At 37.9% G+C, this 25,476-nt stretch overlaps 1 protein-coding gene across 3 annotated transcripts in view; it reads left to right on the top strand.

The window, feature by feature from the left end:
- The first annotated feature begins 14,853 nt into the window (after positions 1–14,853).
- The window catches only part of LOC133128013 (nuclear factor 1 C-type-like), an 84,371-nt gene continuing 73,748 nt past the window's right edge, over positions 14,854–25,476 (top strand). For 2 of the 3 annotated variants that reach the window (XM_061241211.1, XM_061241213.1), the window contains exon 1: positions 14,854–15,411. In XM_061241211.1, coding sequence (XP_061097195.1) covers positions 15,409–15,411 — 3 coding nt within the window. In that variant the 5' untranslated portion in view covers positions 14,854–15,408. Of the gene's footprint in view, positions 15,412–19,485; positions 19,753–25,476 lie in introns of those variants that run through there. The other variant, XM_061241212.1, reaches the window with a different exon arrangement.

Genomic DNA, 25,476 nt, shown 5'->3' on the forward strand with positions numbered 1-25,476 from the left:
TTTAATTTGTACAAATTATCTATCTGGGTCCAACTTATTCCCTTAAAATGAAAATCCCTGATCTGATTATATATTTTGTTGTAGATTTATTCTTGATGTGGTCAGCATCTCCCTGAACATGTTCACAAAGTTTTGTTGTGGAATTGCTGTCTCACTTCTTGTAGGTGGATATGCCCATTTAACCCAATATTACCAGGATTTGGTTAGCTATACAGAAGAAATGCTTTTGCTGTCTGGCTTTAAGAGTTGGAGGAACCTACAATACTATTACTTTTACATAACAGTAGTTTTATTTTTGGAGAGTGGTGCTGAGAGGTGCTGTGCTCCCAATGGTCTGGGTGTGTCACTGTCATCTGATGTTTTACATTTTTTAATGTGTGGCCTTGACCCTTTGTGGTTACTTGTGCTGTTTAAAATAAAATCAAAAATAAGAACACCCATACCAGTGCCTTAAGGAATAGTTTTACATTTTATTTCCAGCTGAACAACATCAGAATAAACAGATTAAGCACAGTCTAAATTCAAATTTGAGCTGAGATTTTCCATACAAAATCTTAGTCCAGGACTAAGCTTAATCTGTGTCCCTGAAACCAGCCCACAATGTCATGAATTCAAATTAAGCTGTTCTTCTCACATGTTGGCCAATTTAATTTAAAGTCATCTTAATTACAGAACATGTTGAATTATTTCATAATGGGTGATTCACACATGTTGTCAGGACAATAATATCTTTAAACTTAGTTTGAGTATTAGATATTGCTTAAATTATGTCAACCATTTGGTACCATTTTGTGGGTTTACAGATAATAGTGATAAAAGTTAGGTACGTTTAGGCCACCTTCATTGATAGCCATAAGAGTATTATGGTTTTTTGCTTCCCGGAATTTTGAAATCAGGATGAGGGTTGAGCCATATTGACTTGTAAAACTTCATGCCTTCACACCTTCCGAAAATTGTACAGGGAAATAATTATACAGATACCATCCATCCATCCATCCATTATCTGAACCCGCTTATCCTGAACAGGGTCGCAGGGGGGCTGGAGCCTATCCCAGCTTACATTGGGCGAAAGGCAGGAATACACCCTGGACAGGTCGCCAGTCCATCGCAGGGCACACACACCATTCACTCACACATTCATACCTATGGGCAATTTAGACTCTCCAATCAGCCTAACATGCATGTCTTTGGACTGTGGGAGGAAACCAGAGTACCCGGAGGAAACCCACGCAGACACGGGGAGAACATGCAAACTCCGCACAGAGAGGCCCCGGCCGACGGGGATTCAAACCCAGGACCTCCTTGCTGTGAGGCGGCAGTGCTACCCACTGCACCATCCGTGCCGCCTCAGATACCATCAAATCAAATAAAAATTTAAATAAAAAAATTAATTAAGTCTGTTGGGGGCTGTCTGGGCTCGCAAAGAGCCATTTTGACTCTGTACTGTAGCTAATACTTCATGAATCTGCACTGAAAGTTAAAGACCACTGGCTTTGGGAATAACAAAGCAGTTGTTATTGACAAATGAATCTTGAGCTCAGTAGCAATATTTTGCTCTGAGGATACAGTATGTCTATAGCAGCTTCACTATCTGGAGCAGCATAGCCTAAGGCTGAATTAATCAATGTTTTTAACCAGGAAAGCCATTCACTTTCTCAGTCTTTCTCAGGTTCTCAAGTCCAAGATAGGGTCCCTGATCTTCATCACTGCTTGAAAGACTCAATAAATCAGTAAAACATGATGATATAAACAAGCTACACGCTCACTTTTGTTAATTTAACACGCGTGACTTTGTTAATGTAATACAATAGGTTTTTTACAATTAAATAGGCATAGGTTAGTCTGGTCTGGTTATTAGCATAGCCTAAAAGTCTTTATTGATTTAATTAGCATTAGGTTAGCATGAGGTTACGCTCTGGGAGCCTGTGTTCACCTTCTTGAGTTCTCTCATTACAGCTCAGCTGTGAGATAATGCGTTGATGACAATGCGGCAGATTCCAAGGGCGCTCTCCGTTCGCCATTTCTTTTCCTGCCCTGGGTTTGTGACTCCCAGGTTGAGTTTGAGGTCAAAACGACTCAACCGCAGCCATTTCTGTGTCCTGAACAAAGCTGCAGTGTTGGCAGCACTGTCAGTTGTCATAGCAGACAGCTTATTTTCATATAAATATCAGTCTAGGGCCTCATGGAGTGCGTCCGCCATGTTCTCGGTGGTGTGGTTTTCTGGGAAACATCCTCATCTGTAAACACTTTGAATATAGCTTCCAGTCCTGTGCAATAAAATCCACTGGTAATGACATGTGTGGTGCTGTGTCGACGGCTGACCTCATGTCTGTAGTAAAGGAAAAGCTTTCTGCCTCAGACATGCTCTGCCCTGTTCTATGTCGCATGAATCCAGTATGGAGAAATATTTTCTCTTGGGCAGTTCATGCTGAAAATCAAGTGTTTGAATCACGCCTTTGATGTGGGAAGACTTTATTTCCTTAGCTATCTACCTCAGTACCACACACATTTTATATTTTAGACTGTCCCTGTTTCAAAAGGTGAACTTTCCACTTTCCCTGACCTGATTGGGCTCCGAGGAGATACAACCTTTGCATTTATTCATACTTTTAAACAGTAATTTTGTGTAAAACTTAACACCTATAAACAACATATATATGATGCTAACTCATTTTTGTCTGTATAATTGTATACAGCTGTATAATTCTAAGGTCTCATGCCATTGCTATTTGCACTAGCCATGTTTCTATAAGCCAAGGCATAAGATGTCATGTGCAACATCCCAAAAGTTAGGCCAACAGTATATGACTCCCCTCAGAATGTAAAATCTGTGAGCACACTTGCTTGCAGTGGTTCTAGTGCACATTTTGATTGGACAAACAGTCCTTACCATTTGGTTTTGTAAAGCAACAATGAAGTGGATGGTCTATGGTGGTATTGTAAAGTATACCTTTGGAATGAAGAATCCTGCATGATACCACATTACTGAGATACTGCCCAAATCTACAGGCTAAGTAGCTTGTTAATCTAGTTTTTTTGACAGACAGCTTCCCATAATGCAAAAAAAACAAAAAAACATCCAATCCCTTGTCAGCAATTGAACAACTGATTGATCCGCTGATGTGTATGTGAAAATATCACCTGCACAGAGCAACATTTTAAAGTTAATTTTGTAGTATTGGTCATGAGCCAATGATTCTATTCCAAAGAATTCATCCTACCATCATGAATTACATCATCAATAAAAATTAGTGAACCCATTCCAGAAGCAGCTACAGTCAGGTCCATAAATATTGGGACATCGACAACAATTCTCCTCTTTTTGGCTCTATACACCACCACAAATGAAACAAACAAGATATGCTTTAACTGCAGACTTTCAGCTTTAATTTGAGGGTATTTACATCCAAATCAGGTGAACGGTGTAGGAATTACAACAGTTTCTATATGTGCCTCCCACTTTTTAAGGGACCAAAAGTAATGGGACAATTGGATGCTCAGCTGTTCCATGGCCAGGTGTGTGTTATTCCCTCATTATCTCATTTACAAGGAGCAGATAAAAGGTCTAGAGTTCATTTCAAGTGTGCTATTTGCATTTGGAATCTGTTGCTGTCAACTCTCAATATGAGATCCAAAGAGCTGTCATTATCAGTGAAGCAAGCCATCATTAGGGTGAAAAATCAAAACAAACCCATCAGAGAGATAGCAAAAACATTAGGTGTGGCCAAATCAACTGTTTGGAACATTCTTAAAAAGAAAGAACGCACCGGTGAGCTCAGCAACACCAAAAGACCCGGAAGACCACGGAAAACAACTGTGGTGGATGACAGAAGAATTCTTTCCCTGGTGAATAAAAACCCCTTCACAACAGTTGGCCAGATCAAGAACACTCTCCAGGAGGTAGATGTATGTGTGTCAAAGTCAACAATCAAGAGAAGACTTCATCAGTGAATACAGAGGGTTCACCACAAGATGTAAACCATTGGTGAGCCTCAAAAACAGGAAGACCAGATTAGAGTTTGCCAAACAACATCTAAAAAAGCCTTTACAGTTCTGGAACAACATCCTATGGACAGATGAGACAAAGATCAACTTGTACCAGAATGATGGGAAGAGAAGAGTATGGAGAAGGAAAGGAACTGCTCATGATCCAAAACATACCACCTCATCAGGGAAGCATGGTGGTGGTAGTGTCATGGCGTGGGCATGTATGGCTGCCAATGGAACTGGTTCCCTTGTATTTATTGATGATATGACTGCTGACAAAAGCAGCAGGATGAATTCTGAAGTGTTTCGGGCAATATTATCTACTCATATTCAGCCAAATGCTTCAGAACTCATTGGACGGCGCTTCACAGTGCAGATGGACAATGACCCGAAGCATACTGTGAAAGCAACCAAAGAGTGGAATGTTATGCAATGGCCAAGTCAATCACCTGACCTGAATCCGATTGAACATGCATTTCACTTGCTGAAGACAAAACTGAAGGGAAAATGCCCCAAGAACAAGCAGGAACTGAAGACAGTTGCAGTAGAGGCCTGGCAGAGCATCACCAGGGATGAAACCCAGCGTCTGGTGATGTCTATGCGTTCCAGACTTCAGGCTGTAATTGACTGCAAAGGATTTGCAACCAAGTATTAAAAAGTGAAAGTTTGATTTATGATTGTTAGTTTGTCCCATTACTTTTGGTCCCTTAAAAAGTGGGAGGCACTACACAAACTGTTGTAATTCCTACACCGTTCACCTGATTTGGATGTAAATACCCTCAAATTAAAGCTGAAAGTCTGCAGTTAAAGCACATCTTGTCCGTTTCATTTCAAATCCATTGTGGTGGTGTATAGAGCCAAAAAGAGGAGAATTGTGTCGATGTCCCAATATTTATGGACCTGACTGTATATAAGCCCAAGCCATGACACTTCCTCCACTGTGCTTCACAGATGACCTTGTAGGTTTTGGATCATGTGCAGATCACTTCTTTCTCCACAATTTGGCCTTTCCATCACTCTTGGTCTCATCAGTCCATAAAACTGTTCCAGAACATTTGTGGCTCATCTCTGTACTTCTTTGCAAGCTGTAATTTCGCCTTCCAATTCTTACTACTGTTGAGTGGTTTCTTCTTGTGGTATAGCCTCTATATTGCTGCTCTTTAAGTCTTCTTCAAGCAGTTGATTGAGGTACCTTCACCCCTGCCCTGTGGCTGATGTTTTGTTTGTGACTGATGTTTTGGGGTTTTTCTTCACAGCTCTCATAATGTTTCTGTCATCAACTGTCATCAACTTTGGTCAACCTGTTTGATGTCTGTTGCTCAGTTCGCCAGTGGTTTCTTTCTTTTTCAGGACATTCCAAGTTGTTCTACAAGCTATTCCCAATGGATTTCTCTTTTCTCAGCTACAAACAACATGGCTTGCTTTTCTCCCAAAGACAGCTCTCTCGTCTTCATGTTGGTTTATATTTTCTAACACAAATGCAGTCTTCACAGACAAAACCCAAGGCTAAAACCAAGAGTAGACATTCAGAACTATTTATTGTTTAACCAATCAATCTAACAGGACACATCTGGGCAACAAGAGACACCTGTCAGTTACATGTTCCAATACTCACCCAGAAATTGATACAAAAGGTGATATGTTCTAAGTACTTTAACAAATCTAGATAAAAAATACCAGGAAATAAAAGCTGAAATTCGTATCTGTCATCTCGTGTACATATTTCGACCTCAAACTCAATTGTCTTCAGTGTTTAGCAAAAACAGTTGGTGTATCATGGTGTAGTCATGATAAGATCTGTACAGCTGTTGGGCCCGTGAGCAAGGCCCTTAACCCCACATTACTCCAGGGGGGATTGTCCCCTGCTTAGTCTAATCAACTGCTCCCGTGGATAAAAATGCCAGCTAAATAGCATGTAATGTAATGAATGCTTTTGGTTGGTACACATCTCAAAGACCATACTCAGACTAGTTTAATTGCTTTCTTTCAGCTTTTTCCTGAACAGGTTAACTTGGAAAAAATAAATAAAATGCTGTTTGGAAGAAAGTCCTTGATATAAGGCTATGTCTGCATTTCTAATGAGATTCTGCTCTACACAGAATGTACATTAAGGAAGCTGAATACTGCCTGGTAATCATTTAGCCATTCGTTCTATGGGGATATGACTTATGATGTATATGTCCCTATTTTATGCTGATCCCTTCCTACAATGCTTGAAGAAAAAGCTGACTAAGACGTTTCTTGGACATGCTGCACAGCATCTTGTAGAATTTTCTTTTACCTTGTCTCCCTCTGTGTATTTTCGTAAGCTTACTTCTGTTGAGTTTTTCCTTCACATTTGCTGAGCTACAAATAAATACTGTTGGTCTCCAAACTCACGCCTTGCACTTTTCTTAATTATTAATTATTAGTTATGTCCCTCGTGTGTGCGTGTGTGCACATACTAGGCATGCATGTTATTTTCTTGTGAAAAAATCTAAAACATAAAAAATGTTGTGATGTAATAAGTATATTAATCACAAAAAACTAAGTTTGAAGTGAATGTTAATGCCTCAAAAGACAGGAAATTAAATTGATCAGCCCTGGCACTAACATCAGCCTGCTCTCCACCAAGGTATCAGCACAGGTCTCTGACGACATGCTACAGCCACATTTAATGTCTACTGTACATCAAACAACATGTGATGCCCAGTGGGCAGACTGTTTCAGATTCAAACCGAATAATTCATAATCTTATACAAGGGCACTGTACTGGCAATTTTGCATGTTAAAGTTAGAGGCAATATACTTATTTAGCACTTTTTTAAAGCATGCTTTATTTCCAATGTGCCCAAAGTGTCCTATTTGGGACCACGTATCACTCTTTCAACATAGCTTGTCTACAAACCATGTGGCTACATAGGATAACATTTTTAAACTAGAGTGATTAATTGATTGATCCTGAATTAAAATGTATACCGTAGAGTAGAGTGTATTTGTCTATGATCTCATTCCTATAGGCCTACCATATGTCGTTCTGGATAAATGTGTATAAGCAGATATATTGGATATTGAATGTTCTCTCATGTCATGTGTAATGAGAAATATCCCATATCAGCCAGTCAACTAGCTAGCAAGGTAGATTGCTACTACTATTGCTACTACTATTAAAAGCCTAACTATAGGCTAGCTAGCTAAGTCGATAGCTGGCATTAATGAACACTGTCGCTGCGATTTTTCTATCTAGCTGAAGCTAGCTCTCTAGCCTAGTGAACTCACTTTGTTGGTGTTTATGACTAGCCTAATGAACTAACATAGCTGGCGATTTAGCTGTAAGTTTTCTGTTTATGTACGCGGACCTAGCTGGTCTTATTTTGGCCACCCTTGCTTTACTTTATCCAAAACGTTTTCACAACTTGAATTCTTGCTTGCCATATTGGACAGTCATTATGGAATGTCATCTGGCAACTAACGTTACCTGCATGCAATAACGTTGCTGAAAATAATGGTCCGTTTTCAGCTTCATATTAGCATTCACGTTAGCATTGTGTCTCGCCATGTTAAGTCTATGGACAATTCATCATCAAAATTTAGAATTTTGAGGTCTAATTCAAATTAAATTAAATGTACAATCATGAAATTAGTAATATAGAAGTATTTTTCTGACTTTCTGACACATTTAGCAATGTAGCAATACCAAAAGCAGCAGTTGTAGTAGACCTGTAAAATGGCATTGGGATTGAATTGAATGGAAGTGCCAACCAATACAAACATACAGTACTGTGCAAAAGTCTTAGGCACCTGTATAACATTCTGTGCAGATAAGATTCTTTCAAAAATAATTCAATGAAAGGTCCTAAATAAACGCACTATACATTTTACATTACATTTTAGTAATTTGGCAGAATAGTTCAAAACTGAATCAAATCAATATTTTTTGTGACCACCTTTCAGCATTAAAACTGCATCACTTCTCTGAGATAGCCAATGCTGTCCTGCAGTTATACAAGACAATTAGCAGGGAGGTTGTCTGCAGACTTTGTTTGGCTCCTTGCTTCTGATCTCACAGAGCCTTGATCAAGTTTTTATGTAAAAAGTAGTCAATTGCTTACAGTAATATGTTACTTTTTCTAAAATTAAATACAAAAATGTCTCTGTAAATCTTTTGGTATATATATATATATATATATATATATATATATATATATATATATATATATAAAGTGTAGGGTGCCTAAGACTTCTGCACAGTACTGTATAGTGAATGATTACTTTAAATTAATTTCAATTAATATGTAATATTGATATTGTTTTTAAAATATGTATGCAGGTCTACTGTACTACAAACTTTATTAAAAAAGGAATATTTAATGTGTGACTTGTAATACCAATGTTTTGCCACCAGGTGATTGAAGTATTTTGGACAATGGCAACTCAGAAGCTGGAAAGCTGTTCACATTTAGATTAATAATTGTCCTGGTTTGTTGGTGATCGCCAAATCTATTCAATCTTAAAAAGTATAAATGCTAAAGGCAGTTCATTGTATTCTGTTAATGTACTTTGATGAACTGCATCAGTATCTGTCTTTCAACCTAGTAATCTGAGTAGGCATGAGACTTGCGAGTTTGTTCTTTAAAAGGAAAAAAAGTTCAACCAAGAATAGTCAACTACCTTTACAAATAGGGAGCAATTTTGAAACAGTATCAAGAATGTTTATTATTTAACATTCTTGATATTTTGACCATAACATAATGGCTATGGGTTAACTATGTATACAGAAAGCATGCACGCACATACAAACACATTCTGCGTACAGGCACAAATGTGCCCCTACATACAGTACTTTCCACCTTCCCATTTATTGTTCATGCAGAAAGTACTTCCCCAGTATTGGGAAATGTTGCTTTTCTTTCATAGCTTTGAGGTTCCATGTTTTGTCACCAGAAAAAGGAAACTGTTGTAACAGCTCAGACTATTTGTAGGTTTAAGGCAAATCATATGGGAGCATAGGGTGTATATGTGTTTGTGTATGCACGTATGTATGTAAGTGCATATATGATTATATGATGTCAGATGGTGGTTATGTGATTTGTGTGTGTGTGTGGGGGGCGGGGGAGGGGGGGGGGGGTAATCATTGACCACTGACCCCCTTGTCATCATCATTCTGCCCAGCAATTAAAACTAATTTACTAGTAAATTATGTGGCCAGTGATGGTGAGGTCATGTTTGCTAATCCTGTGTTAAATGTTCCAGGCACAGCTATATAATATAGCTGTGCCTTCTGGATCTTACTACTGATGAGTGGTTTGCAGATTGTGGTATAGTCTCTACACTCAATGAGCACTTTATTAGGTGTTTATTACACTTATTTTTTAGACTTATTGGTCTTCTGCTGCTGTAGCCTATCCACTTTGACGCGTTCTGTGTTCAGAGATGCTCTTCTGCATACCACTGTTGTAATGTGTGGTTATTTGGGTTACAGTCACCTTCCTGTCAGCTTTGACCAGGCTGGCCCTTCTTCTCTGGCCATTAATAAGGCATTTCACTGGATGTTTTTGTTTTTTGCACAATTCTCTGAAAACTCAAGAGACTGTTGTGCATGAAAATCCCAGGAGATCAGCAGTTTCTCAAATACTCAAACCACCCTGTCTGGCCCCAGCAATCATTCCACGGTCACTTAGATCACATTTTTGTCCCCATTCTCACATGGTTGATGTGAACACTGAAGCTCCTGATCCATATCTGTATGATTTTATGCACTGCACTGCTGCCACACAATTGGCTGATTAGATCATCGCATTAATAAGTAGGTTTACAAGTGTTCCTAATAAAGTGCTCAGTGAGTGTATATTGCTGGTCTCCAAGTCTTCTTCGAATGGTTGATTAAGGTACCTTCATCCCTGTGGAGATTATTTGTGATGTCACTGACTGATGTTTTGGGATTTTTCTTCACGGTTCTCACAATGTTTCTGCCATCAACTGCTGTTGTTTTTCTTGGTCGACCTGTTCGATGTCTGTTGCTCAGTATGCCAGCGCTTTCTTTTTCAGGACATTCTGAGTTGTTGTATTGTTGTACAAGCTATCTCCAATGCTTGTGCAATGGATGGCTTGCTTTTTTCCCAAAGACAGCTCTCTGGTCTTCATCTTGGTCCAACATCAAAATCGTTGGTTTATCTTTTCTAACACAAATGCATTCTTCACAGGCAAGTAGACATTCAGAACTAATTATTGTTTCATCTCACAGGACACATCTGGGTAACAAGAAGCACTATACCTAAGCAAATGCCATCTTGAACTACTTTTTATTGTTGCGTATATGCATTGCTAGGTCATTTCAGTAGCATATTAATGTAAAACATGGCATGGTTCTTGTTCTTGTTTCCTACCCTTTCCAACAAGGTAAAGTATATCATATTCAGCCAACGGACAGTTTAGGAATACCGCTGCATTCGCATAGCAGACTGAATATACAGATATCCTGCTATAGATGTAAACCTGTAATTGTACTGGCTAATGGGCCTCTAGTTAATCTAATTTTGAAATAAAGTTCCATTTTCAATGTGTGCAGATTTGTTAGAAAGTGTTAGGTTGAGTAATCCTTTTTGGAGAGCTTTTTGAACACTTTGGAGAGATTTATAAAAACATACTCTCATATAAGTGAATAAAACACATTGAAGGTATAATTTTCTTTAGATTTTGTACCAAAAAAATCTGTTTTAATAGAAAAATAATCTTTTCTGATCATTCATATATTTGGACAAAAAGATATGCAGACGTTTTGTATTTGGAGAGAGTTGGAAACCCTTTAGAACACCTGGGTGTAGTTTTGGGAAAACGCATGTGGAATTTGAATATCGTTACTATATTTTGTACACAAGATGATGATGAAGTTTGTGCACAAATATAAAGTAGTTTTGGGTTGGTCGTTGACTTAGCAATTGAGATAGTCAGTGCTAAACTATTTTTTACTTGTTACTGTATGTACATGTTCTGGCATAATATTTTTATGTCTCATATTTCTCCATGGTACAAGCCTCTTCTTTCCTTTCAGTCTTCAACCATATGTGTGCAGTAAATAGTTTTTTGAGATATTTTTGTAGGACTCGTACAAAATAGATGGAAATTGCGCTCTAAGGGGGCAAAGTGGAAAGGGTTAACGGTATAATAGTGTCCCTGCTACCATGACTGCAGCAACATTTTTCAGAGCCATGGGGTTCTGTTCTTCTATATTCTATATATTAATTTCGATTTTATCTGAAAGGTTCTTAGTTGAATTTCCATTGGGTGATTGTGACAACAAGATCATTATCTAGTTCCCACCTCCCAAAACTGAGTAGCAAGTGCAGTTATAGTGTTGATCTTTGCCTGCAATTGTTTGGGGATATAGAAGTATTCAAGACATATTCACGTTGAAATATGTTATTGCAGTGTGCACTTCAAGTTGAAAAAGTAATAAACTATTAATTATTCGTGATTCTTGCTGTAGTTGCAGTGATACCGCAAAAACTGATGGCTACTGCCACCAATTTACGGTATTTAAAACACCTAGTTCAAGGCTGGCCCAGGTACACAACCACCTTTCACAGTAGATAGATAAATTGGAGTGAAGCTTTTAACACCGAATAAATTGTACCATCAGAACAGCATAAAATGCATTCTGATTTGCATTGCATATTCATGGTCAATGAATGGATATTAACAGTGATAGTGCGCCGTTTTTTTCGGAAAAAAACTATTTTCGCAAGACGCGAAATAACTGTTGAAATAAGAGTTGTTCATTATTTTGATAGCCTACAAATCACTGCAAATGGCTGATTTACAAAAATAAGACCAGTATCCATGTGCTGTAATATTAAGGTAGAGAGGAAACTGAGAAGAGGTGTATAGGCTAATTCTGAACTTTTTTCATTTTAATCCAAACCCACAGTCCTTTTACATAGAATCACTGAAATCCATTTACATTTATTTTATTGCAAAAGGTAAACCTTAAATCTGTTAACCAGAGTGGAAAGGGTTAAATCAAATAACCTAGCTGTTATCTGAATTAGAGAAATAGGCTAGGCTAAAATATATTCTGGTTAAAATTCAAATACGGAGAATATTTATGGAATAAATAGCTTATATTTTATCACACAATAGCTATTAATAGCTTTAAATATATATAGCTTATATATAAAAATATATAGCCTATATCTTCAGAATCATTTTTACTTCACATTTTAATTCTAAGCGACAATAGTTACTGTAGGTAGCCTAACTAAACGTGTCAGTGGTCAGTGATTGCACTAAAACACCTTAATTTACCCCCAGTAACCAACAGTAGGCTATTCAATGGAACCTGATTCAGTCGAGTTTCAGACAAAAGGTGCAATATTTACAAATTTCTTGTGAGATAGGCCTACTTGTTGCACATGCGTATCAACGAGATTCTTCTACACAGCACACTAAGCAGCGAGATTTGTTTCCTTTTTATTCAATGTAATGCAAGGAATTCGTTAAATGTTTTATTGGAGTTTGATGTTTTAATTAAGTAAAATATTTGTTTTGCTATATTATATACAAAATAAATGCATGAATAAAAAACATTTCGCGCTTTTGTCACTATATAAGTGTACGTTTTGATATTCCCAGGCCTATAGCCAAACAACGGTCACAAGCCTTGGATGCGTAATTCTTCCTCACTCTGTCGGTTTTGTTTTTGTTCATTTTGAGCATATTGTCTCTGTGAACTAGAAACTGCATTGCCTTTACCATACCTGGATACTTAACTGCTTCGTTGTACATCGTGAACTATAAATGCATTGGCCCGGTGGAGTGAAAATTCAGTAGTTATACTGAAATGCTAAGTAATTAATTTGGAATGCTTTTTCAGTGTGCTTTAATACGACAAACACTGACGTTTATCATTTTGAAAAACTAACCATTCGTTTATAATTTGATATAGGCTACGAAAGTTTATTCTGGCCATAAGATGATATGATAGCTTTTCGGAAAATGAACCTGAATATACTAAATGTTAGTTTCACCTTTGAGAAGCCTTCAGAACAATTTAATTTTCACTGTGTATTACAAAGCACGTCATTTACATCGATGTAGAAAACAACAAATGGGCGTAAAAAGTAAACTTGTACTGCAGTAAAATAAATAGCAAAAGAATCCGACCAGCCAATATTACTTCTAAATCAAGACTACCAATGAAAATAGTCCTTTAAATGTGCACGCTTTCCTGATCGGCAGCTTTAGGCCTCTGTTGAAAATGTTACAGTTACAGTTTACAGTTAAAGTTACAGTTTTCCATTTTAATTAAAATATTATTTTAAATGTAAATAATATTTACCAAATAAACTGAAATGGACTGCATCTGCTAATTTCGAGTTAGGCATATAGTTTCAACCGCCCACTTGTCCTCCTCCGTTCTTCTTTTTGTAGCAGCCCAATAAACACCTGTACATGAGATAGATATGAGGGAGTGCTTGGTTTCATAAGGAACAGTTGATTTATTTGTCACTGGTGGCCATAAAATTGGAGTCAACAATATGCAACTATAAACAGAATATTTAAAAAGAAAACAGGAATTAGTATAGGCCTACCAATGCCTTTTAATGTAGGCCTAAGCTACATTCAAGTTTTTGGTTTTGGTAAATTCTTTAAAAAAAGTTTTTTTATACAACTTTATATTCCTGAGACATGTGACCGTGTCATCACTGAATATGTTCTCTGTATGTACCCACACTAACTTGTTGTCAGCACATCTGCTATGAACCTTTTTGTGACTTCACCACTTCCTTAAATAAATTATGTATTTTCTGTACTAACTTACTTTAACGGTAAAACTATATTTTTAATTTAAGATTCTCAATGTGGTTTGGGGTTTGTCTGGAAAATCCCATTGATTTATTTATTTAACCTACGTTGACTAGGGCAAAACTATTAAAAACAGTTTAAACACGTTTTAATATTCGGATAAACCTGGTTTCGAATATTTGAAGAATATTTGTCGGAAATTAAGATGAACATAGCCTACAGGACTTCCAGTTTAAATGACAGTTACATCTTGCCACAAGTTATATGGAATCCATCTGCATCTGTTTCATTAGTGTGAAAAATGAATGTAATGTGCGTGTTTATTTTGAATTTTGTAAAAATAAAAAAATAAACCCTAGCCTAATAAAAAGGGTCGAAAGTGCATCCACCTTCGGTAAGCACATGTATAATAGCCGACATTGCCATATAAATGCATTACAAACCAATTGATACGTACTAAAATCAAAATGTATTTTATACAACAGGGATTAATGATACTTAAAAATGTGTTTCATATATCCAGGGCGAATTATTGTGGAAACGGCCTGCCCCTATGAGGCTCGCTGTTACGTTGAAAGGAATAGGCTACTACATTGACGGTAAAAAAAATAATATTTAACCGCACGGGCAATACCTGTGTAAAACATAAACGCAATGTGATGGATGAGGTAGGGGTAGAGGGAAAAGTGAAAGAATAGCATATAAGGTTGAAAAGGGGATAGTTCGCCTACAGACACCACCCAGCGCCTGACTTCGGAAAACCAGGAGAAAATAGCATTTCTTCCAAGTAATTAACTGAACCTACAGTCTTTCAAAATCGTTTTTCTTTATGGGTAGCCTAAATATTGATGAAGAAAAAAAGTTTAAAATAGATTTATTGTGTTAACTATTGTTGCTATTAACTATAGTCTAACTGTTGTCATGTTAAAATTATACATTCTAAATATCTTGACTTTTAATTGCAGCACCTCTTCTCCCTCCGCACTGGTAGACCGTTAATATATATTTCCCCTTTCCTCTCCCCCCGTTTTATAAACTACGCCATCAAGTGCAACACTAATACATTACCTCCCTCCAGCCTCTGTGTTTCATCTATTCCTTCTCCGAGACGACTGTAATTTCTCCAGGGAGCCTACCGCCCAGGCCGTCTCTGGACATTGTGAAGAAAAATACACATAACAGAGGAAGCGCTGATACTACACAACATACAGAGATATGCTCAATGTTGCAAAATCGGAGACAGAAAATGCTGCACTAATTTTAAACTCCAACCAACAAGAGAACAGCACAGCGAGACACCATCCTCAACCAAGATAGGCTACAGCTAGCAGGCTACGGTCCTGTCAGAAACTATGCAAGTTGTTATATTGTTATTTTAAGATCGCTATTTTTGTTCTTTTTTTCCTCATTGAATCGCGGGCTCGGTTTGGATTAAACCTCAGATTCGCTTCTGACGCTTCTGTTCTGATCTCTGAACGGGACAGTAGAGAAGATCTTGGATTATTGCTTTTACGAGGAAGAATGGATAATATCAAATAATAACATCATCGACGAGATGACCAAGCACTGAACTGCTGTGCTGGAAAAGCCTGTCTTTGCTCCAACTTTTTTGGGGGGGCTTGTCAGTTTCACTTGGCAATGGTACGTTAACAAATCAGTTTGTTCTTTGTCGTTAATCCAAGAAATTCACAGCGACAATGCTCGCCAGTTGTACCCTCTTTTAAAAGAATACGAATCTAGATAAGTATCCTCAATCTATTTATTTATACTGTCCCTTTATTTCTCGTCATAGACTCTTGTTTCTTTTTGGTTGTAAGCCAAGCGTATCGTTTGTGGAGGCGACTGGAACATAGAAAATATATTTACGTTACAGGGGCATGTAAGGACACAAAATGGGATATTTCCCCGCAATGGCAGTCATTAGTGTTTTAGACAGCTATTGTACGGCAGCGCACATGTGTATTCACCGCATGATCCTATAGGCCAAGTGAAAGTTCAAAGCCGACGAACGCTTCCTTCGGTGAAGAGTTCGTAAAGCAATACAGCAGAAAATGGCCGCAGTTGAAGCCGCTGGCGCGGCGGCTTGTATTTGAACCACAGGCCGACAGAGGCGCTCCGTCGCTGGGAGTTGTCATAGACGCGGCATCGTTGCAGTACAGCTATGCGGGCACTTTACACAAAAGCGTTCTGAATCTGAAAGTGCGTCGGGTACGGATATTACTATTTAGGTCTCGTGCAAAGTACGCTCACCAATTCTTCGAGGCAACATTTAAATGCTTAAACATTAGCTAATACATATTGTAGGCTTAGGTTACAGACTATTATTCAATCATAATGCACACCGACGCTTATTCTAAGGGTTTACCTTTAAACTGGACACATAACGCTGTAGGCTATGCTAATGCGACCACGGGACATTTGATAAAAGTGGTAACATGCTAGCTAGTCGTGAATAGTGGCACCTGTAGTATATACTAGCGAATATGTTGGCAGTGTAATTTGCTCACTAAACGGATGATTTTACGGCTTTGTTGTTCGTTAATTATATTATTTATTCTGTGCTAGTTTAAATTGACGGAATAAATCAGTAGCTGGTCTATGTGATATGATATAGGTATGTAATTAGGAAATACTTTTCATAATTAGGCTACCTACTGTTCAGTAGCCTCCTTATTTGATAGGCCTAATAGAGAAGTCTCCACATCAGCCCGGCCTGTACAGTTATCCATTGGGCACGAGCATATGTTTTTATCTGAATAATATAAAAAAGTTACTGTGAGCTGGCAATTAAATAACGTATTAGAACAAATTACAAGAATCCTTATAAACATATAAAGTAGATGTAGGCTTGTTTTAGAAATTAGCCTACCATGGCATTTTTTCGTGTCCCACAGTTGCAGGCCATGTTTATCCTTTCTTTCATAATGAATCAAGTTGGTTATTTGTTGACGCAGGTTATGGCGAAGCAAGCTATTCGCCTTAGTCATGAACGTGAAGTTCATGTGAGGACATTCAATGCTGTGTCACGAATTTACAGGGATATGACCCCCTTCATTAACTTGCCTTTCAAGTAACCAATTACTTTTTACATGTATTTATCAGTGACCATTTCTCAAACGTAGCATTGTGTATGCCTCAGTGAGTCCAATTTGTGTCCTATATTAGGCCTTTGGGTGATAATCGAATATGTAATATAGGCTAGTAGGCTATAAACAACTTTTTGGGTAACTTTTAAAGCCTCCGCCTACAGTTTCGAGTTAATGGCTTTATCTGGGGACAGGGCACATATGACGCACGATAGACGATGTAGCCTATCTAGTCGGCCTGTTTGTGTAAGACAGTCTACGTGATTACATTTTATTTAAAGCGTATGCTGATAACAAGAAAGCGCTTGCAACTGCAATTCCAATCCTAATACTTCACGTTCAAGAAAATGGCAACAACCAAATGGCAATATTCCATGGTGCAGATTAAATGTCAGCTGACGAGATGAAGCACATTTAATCAATATGTCTAGCTTGATATAGCTCACTGAAGTTAAGTAGGCTACTTAGCTTTACGGCGCAACAGCAGTTCACCACACGGAACTCAGCCTTGCTAGTATCACGCATCCTAACCTAACCACTGCATCACGTTGACGCTTTATTTGTAGGATTTGTGCATATGGTACAGATGCGTAAAATTAAAAATTTTACGGCCTTGTTTTTTTTTCACAGCAGAGCAAGGCCGGAGGTCGTGCCCATGTCCCAATCGCACGACAAAAATATCGGAATAGCCTAGCCATGGAACGTATTTTCCCCCTTCCTGAGTTCCTCCATTATTGCATATTTGTCAGACTGAATGGTTTCGGAATCCGATTAAATGCAACATTTTAAAAATATTATTTCATTTATTTCATGAAAAAAGTTATCTAACACCCATACTGAACTAGTAGCACCACCTTTAGCAGCAATAATTGCAACCAAACACATTGGTCTAGATTAATTTTAGCCTACTCATCTTTGAAGAACTGCTTTGATTCAAATAAATTAGTATACGTTTCTAGCATGAACTGCTCTTTACCGGGACTTTGACTAGGCCTCTCCAATTTTTTTATTTTGTTTCTTTTCAACCATTCAGATGTGGACTTGCTTCTATTTTTTTGGATCATTCTTTTCAGCCATTCAGTATTTAGTATTTTGTATTATTGTCTTGCAGCATTACCCAATTACACTTAAGATTCAGCTAACAGACAAATTACCGGACATTCTCCTCAGGAATTATCTGAAACAGATAAGAATTCATGGTTCCTTCAATAATGGCAAGTGGTATAAGTCCGAAGACAGCAAAGAATCCCCACATTATCACACTACCACCACCATATTTGACTGCTGGTATGATGTTCTTACTCTGAAATGCTAGACATAATGGGACCTGTGTCATCCAGAAAGTTCCACTTTTGACTAATCTGCCAATAGAGCATTATCCCAAAAAGTTTAGAGATCATCCAGGTGCTTTTTTGCAAATGTTACATGAGTTTTGATGTTTCTCTTTGTCAGCAGTGGTTTCGGCCTTGCTACTCTCCCAGGAATCCAATTTTCTCCCGTCTCTTTTTTATAGTGGAGTCATGAACACTGATATAGCTGAGGTTAGAGAGGCCTACAGTTCTCTGGATGTTCTTGTGGAATCATTTGTGACTTCCTAGATGTGTTGACTCTGAAACTTGGAGAGATTTTGGCAGGACAGCCTTTCCTGGGAAGTTGGAGATAATGGCTCTTACTGCGGTTCGATGGAGCTTAAGGAAGAAATGGCTTTGTAACCCTGTGCAGACTGATATGTTTCAAAAACATTTTCTCATCTATTCTGGAATTTACTTTGATTGTGGCATAGTGTGCTTGTAGAAATTTTGTGGTGACGACGGCAATCTGATGGTATTGTTGTACCATCTCAATATGAGTGAGGGTTAGACACATCAGGGCTGGCTACAAGACTGCCTGTGTTCAATCAGCTGAATCAAATTATTAATTTGATTATTAATTCAATTAGCTTGATTGAGTAACTAAGGGGGCAATGACTTTGCATGGGTTATATTGGTGTTTGATAATAATAATTGTAAAAATGCGTTTTTCCATTTGCGTTTTGCACCTTTCCATTTTAAACTCAGTTTCCCTTTGTCTAATATTAGCAAAATTGTGTCTAAAGATCGGAAACCATTCAGTTTGACAAATATGCAATAATGGTGAGTAGAATGATAAGCATACTTCGAACACTGTATGGGAGTATAAAGTTCACCCAACGATGCCTGCATGTCCCTGGTCGTCCATGCGTCGTTTAGCTAATTACATTTTATAGTCATAATTAAGCTGCTAATATACTAAATATTTCAATAATGAAAGAATCGAATTTGAGTCGTACCATTCTTGTGTCTGACTCGTATAGTTGCTGCTGCCATTCAGTGTGGAAAGGGGGACTCGATAGAGGGGGAGTTTGCGCTCGTTTATGGATGGAAACTATTTTCTTTTTTAAAGCGAACCTTTCATGTCGGACATTGCACCTGATGGAGACCTCACAGTATGTGTTATTTATAGCCTATTTATGTGACTGTATTGACCCTGTTTGACAGCGAAATTGGGCATACTGCATCTTTAAGTTGGGATGGGCTATTTTCATAACGTCATTTTATTCCTCCCTCTTTCTCATTTTCACATTCTTTGATTCTTTCTCGCTCCCATTTCCTAATGGAGCAGAATTTTCAAACATCTACCACCGTTAATTTGAAAGTTTTGGTAATTGGAAGTTGTTTCCCCTTTTATATTCAATACGTTTTTCTATCGTTGTTCTGATTTCTACGGAGCTACACTGCAAGTCAGATGTGACGATGAGGATGACGATGGGGATTGTGATCTTGAAACGTGAAAAAAGATTTAGAAACTTTTTATAGTCTTTACAACTGTCCGTATCAGCTGCACCAACATGATGTATTCTCCTCTGTGTCTTACCCAGGTAAAAGCGCGGCTTTCTTTCCCGTTTCATTCGCTCTGTCCGCGCGTGTGCGCGCCGCCGCTGAAGAACCTTTTTAGAACGTCGATTTTAGTTCGGTTGAGAAAAGGGCGGGATGCGCGTCCTGTAAGGAGAGTTTGGCAACTGCTTCTCTAAACTTCATGCCGGTGATTTTGCATTGAACTGTATTCGGTCTTTGTATGGGGAAACCAATTTAGGATGCTGTCATTAGCAAACAAATCACCATCCGCAATTGAAAGTTGATTGAAGTGATTGATGATTTTAAATATGACTATATAGCATATTTCCACGAACAACAGCAATAATAATGTTTTCACATACTGGTGCAAGGTCCGTGCAATGAAGCACTGGGCAAACATCCCGCATATTTCATATTTTACTGCACATAGCGCGATTATGCCAACTTTGTTGAGAAGCCTATTTCACAACTCTTAGAAAATAATATTGTCCTTTTTTGTTATACGTTGTTGATGGCTCCATTTAAAAAATGATTTTGCTGCAAGAATGCGATTGCAAGAGTAGTCATAAAACTACCACAGCATATACGAGTTTTGCGGTGTGTTATGCGATGTAACTTCTGATCAACATTGCACGCGGTAAAGTAAGTTCAAGGATATCTGACTTGGTTAGGAGGTGCCCAGTCGCATGATGGAAATGTCAGAGTATAGCCTAATCCATGCTCAGAGCCAAAGAACGTTACTTTCCCATTTAACAGCTTTTATTTTTATCTGTTGTGCTTCATGAAAGCTAAATCCCAGCTTCCATAAATAAAGTTGTCATTGCTCTAATCGGACCACTGTATTCCAGAATTATAATTTTATTTATCATTGCAGTTGAGATTAGTTTTTGACAAAACAAAATCAAACACGTTTTATTGGATCACTGCTATTCATTTGAAGAACAAAAAGTGTCATTGACACTTTATTTTATATATATATTTAAAAAATGTCTCAGTGTAAATAAGATCTGGAATATAATAATAATAACAACAATAATGATAAAATACAAAACAGGCAAAAGAACCTTCTGGAAAAGTTTGCATAGAAATCCTGCATCTAATTTGTGTAGTGTGTGCAGCACTGTGCTCATGTAATCCAGAGTCTGTGTGCAGTGCATATTTTCCAATCTCATATTTGCCTTGGTTGTGCTCAAAGACAGAAATGAATGTTATTTGGCCTCTTCTCAAGGTTTTTAAAACTTAAAGTTGTCTCTGTTACTTGGTATATCATTATTAATGTCATGGAATTAGATACCTGTATTGCGTGAAAGTCTCATTTAATATCAAGTGTCCCAATTTATTTTGTTTTTTCCAACAAATAGAAAATCAGCACTGAATAAAACTATCTGTGGTCAGCACCACTAATTGTCATAGAATGTTGCCGCTGCATCTGTACATTTACATTTTCCATAATCTTGTGCAGGGTTTGTGGAAAGTACTTGCGCCCTCAGTGTTACTAGACTTAGATTTGTACTATCTTTTCTACATAAATTAAGACATTAAAAATGACTGAGGTAGAAGAGGTGGAAGCTGAATTAATATGTTCAGTTCGTTTTTAACGAATTTTTAAAACTTCCTGAAAAGTTGAGTCATTGAAAGACAGTCAATGCAAGAGAATACATTTTGAGCTTTGTTCAGGAATTCAGGTCCACTCCAGTGGCTCCAATAACCATAAAAAAGAAAACCGAGAACATAAGACAGAATTGACAGTTCTTAGACTTAAACTGGAAAATTAGTTTTTTATCATTCATGGATCCTTCTTCAGTCTTATAAGGCCAGTGTGTTTACAAATTGAAAAGATTGACTTATTATTGACCTTCCTTTGTCAATAATCATGTCATTTATTTCTTGTAATTTCTTCTTCGGATTACGACAGAAATAATTTGTATATTATTTCCGGGATCTGTAGTTGATTTGCCAGAGACTGTGATCCGGGGCAAGGCAGAGTGATACTCTCTCACTCTCTCTCAGTTGACATTTGAAGCTTATTGGTTGACAGGGTGTCAGGCATGTACCTGGGCGTGTACCTGGAGGGGCTCTGTGCTGTTCTTACCTTCTGCCAATCCTCCCATTATATGTTTCTACTTCCTGCTTCTCTGTATTTCACAAGAAACAGCAGGAGGAGGAGTCAAATGGCTGTAGCTTTGGGGCTTGCAGTGTTCCTCAAAACACATAACTTCATTGAAATGTGCAGACACCACTGTCATTTTCAATATTTGGTTGGGAATTTCATGACAGTCACGAGTAACTCCTTTCAAAAGCCAGGCAGCCTAAAGTTTCTTCGTAGGCGCACCCAGTAGTTATGGTTTTGGAAGTTACATAGGTATTATTTTTTTGTTCTTTAGTAGTTGTCATGTTTTGCTCTTTAGTAGGGGGTAATGGAAGGACACTTAGGTCCTCTATAAGTCTATCCCACTGGAGTCCACTGAAGTTGCGCTAATTCATTACAGCCAGCTGAGTTGAAATTGCATTTCAAGGCAAAACTTGCACATAGTGGAGTCCACTAAATTTTATGGAATGGACAGGAAATGTCCTAGTGTTACATTGTGAGCCAACACTATTCCAATAACCCAGATTTATGCTAGTAAATGAAGTGTTACTGTACACTCTAGTGTGGCTGGGGATGCAGCAGTAGTTTGCGATCATGGAAAGCCATTTCCCTGTATTTTCTGTTTCATTATGTTTGCCAAGAACATTTAGTAATACTTGGAAATCTATTTAATTACAGCATTGTCGTTGTGAGGATTTTGAATGTGGTTTATAAGTCTGCCAGTGCCAGTAAGAAATACTTTCTAATTTGGAACTCTGGTCAGCCAGAGTAACACATATTTGGTGGGGCAGTGCATTGATTTGCAACGACAATAAAGATATATTATTATGATTATTATTATTTTTTTTTTTTTGCAAAGTAAAATGTAGGCATGACTTTCTTTACTGTCATTTGGAAGAATGCTTTTTTTGCACCCTAGAGTGATGGCAAAGCATGTGCTACTTGTCTGTGATTTCATACATGCACACTTTTGTTCAAAGCACTGTCACATAAGTTATGTCATATGTCAGTGTGGTGTTTTGATAAAGCACAGTAACTGGAGTCAGATATTATGATATTATGGTTTTAACTGAAAGGACAGGTCTAAACTTGCGCAAGAGGTGGGCTGGATATTAAGGGAAGTGGCTGCGATTCCCTGCCATTTCTAGATGGCCTTATTGAAATTGTTGGGGACTGACCATAGCATTACATTACAGTTATTGCTGTACACTTCATTGTCCCTGCTGTTAAGCATATTGTATCATAATGTACATATTTTTTATAAGCCAGATGATCGATGAGCAATTTCCATCTATTAGGTCCACATTATTAGAATAATGCCATTTTGATTTTAATAGCATTTACATGGAAATATCATCTCCCCAGAAAAACTGATCATTGTATTCACAGATAGCTTTCATATTTGTTCTTTTGTCTCTTCAAAAGAAACTTGGCTGCAGTAAGCCAACTATTTAGCAGTATTTGTCTATAATATGCAAGCTTGGACAAATTGTAATTACCATTGGGAGTAAAAGCTTTGTACATGTAAAGCACTGCACACTCAGCACTACCCATGCTCTAAGAATCATGATGATACTTTAAGAAAACTATAAATGATTTTCAGTTATAGCTTGGTCATCTGTTCCTTGGCACTCATTAATTCTGGTTGCTGATGTCAAATATACTATTCATTGGGGTAGGATTAATTAACTTTCAGACATGGAGGTCCAGCATTAAATTCCAACAATCACACAATCTTTTGAACTGTGATATAAACCATTAAACTTTCACATAACTACAGTCGTAAACATAAGTGACTTGTGTGAACTTTGAAATATTATCTCTATCTTTGACAAAGTAGTTATACCAGTCATGATCACTAGTCATCAAATGCAAGTCCGAGTCAAGTCTCAAGTCTCTGAGCTAGAGTCCATGTCAAGTCTCAAGTCTCTGAGCTAGAGTCCGAGTCAAGCCTCAAGTCTCCAGAATGGTGCAGCCTAAACAACAGTATGACTATAGAAATTAATCACAATTGCTATGCTAGTTGAAGATATAGAAACCAGAAGTGTAGATTGCATTTTCTATTTTGTGTGTGACAACTGAGCTTTGCGAAAACCTCAGGTCATAACGTAAACATTACCATGGGCCTCTAATGTAAGATGAGGGTTATCAACAAACTTGGGACCTGTTACATGGACACAGATTAATCTTAATTCTGGTCTTAATGCAATTTTGTATGGAGGATATTCAATTGAATTTAGCCTAGGACTAGGCTTAATCTGCATCTGCGACTTAATAATAATAATAATTATAACTTTATTTGTAAACGGAATTACAGCATTGAAACCAATAGTTTTGGTTTATTAATATACTCTTACTTTTTAATAGTAAGAAATCAGGAACTAGTGATATTATAAATCATTTCAAAACCACCTGCAACTAGAGTCCATGCCAAACTTGGGTTTTACTGCTTTTAATGCCACGTCTATTACAAACAAGCTAAAGTACATACAGTTCATGTTTGTATGACACTGGAATAACAATCAATGTCCACGCAACTGCTACATAACGTCACCTAACAGGACATTCAAATTGACTCGCTGTCCTGCTTGCATATCGAGCTTAAAATGCAACCCTTTGCTCATGCTCCAGATCAAAATAAATACCATTTGAAATGCAAGCCAATGTCGCTACAACTTGACAGTCAACAAAATAAGGAAATTTGCGCTTCCGTCATGCTGATTAAACAGTGACACAACACATCTGAAGCACGTCATTTGGCCAACACAACAGTTTAGCTAACTGACGTTAGGCAACAGTGAAAAGCGGTGGCATCAGCTCCTGTACTAGTGAAAAGCGGTGGCATCAGCTCCTGTACTAGTAAACTGACTGACCTCCCCGGAGTTTTCAAATGTCTGATGAAAATTTAAGTGGTTGCTCCTGCATCTTTTATTTTAATGCTGTAAATTTTGGAAGTTGCAATCGTTTTGTTTGGCTCAATGAGGCTGAAATCTTTAAACCCAAAGGTCATACCATGCAAAACTGTAACGTTAGCTATGCTGCAAGAAATACAGTGTAGGGTGTTGCTATGGTTGCAACTAAAAAACAACCATGGGCGACATGGCTCAGGCAGTAAGAGCAGTCGTCTGGCAGTCGGAGGGTTGCCGGTTCGATCCCCCACCCAGGCTGTGTCGAAGTGTCCCTGAGCAAGACACCTAACCCCCAAATGCTCCTGACGAGTTGGTCAGGGCCTTGCATGGCAGCCAATCACCATCAGTGTGTGAGTGTGTGTATGAATGGGTGAATGGAGAAGCATCAATTGTACAGCGCTTTGGATAAAGACGCTATATAAATGCCTGCAATTTACCATTTAAAAAACGCACGGTGTGGCGCGTAAAACGACGTTGGGTGTGTTTTAACCAAGGATTAATCATTGAAAAATAATGATTGATTGTGACCTTGTTCACGATGGCATTATTGCCAAGTCCGAGTCGAGTCTCAAGTCATTTCTGGACGAGTATGGAGTATGGAGTCTGTGTATGTGCGACTCAAGTGCGACTCGAGTCCGACTCAAGTCTGAGTTGGTGAGTGTGACTGTGCCATCCTCCTATTTGGATGTTAACTCGAATTTATTTGCGGTTATTCCTAAAATTATATTATAGTTTATTTTCATTCTTCT

Source organism: Conger conger, chromosome 5 (genome assembly GCF_963514075.1).
Source record: "Conger conger chromosome 5, fConCon1.1, whole genome shotgun sequence".
Lineage (NCBI taxonomy): Eukaryota > Metazoa > Chordata > Actinopteri > Anguilliformes > Congridae > Conger > Conger conger.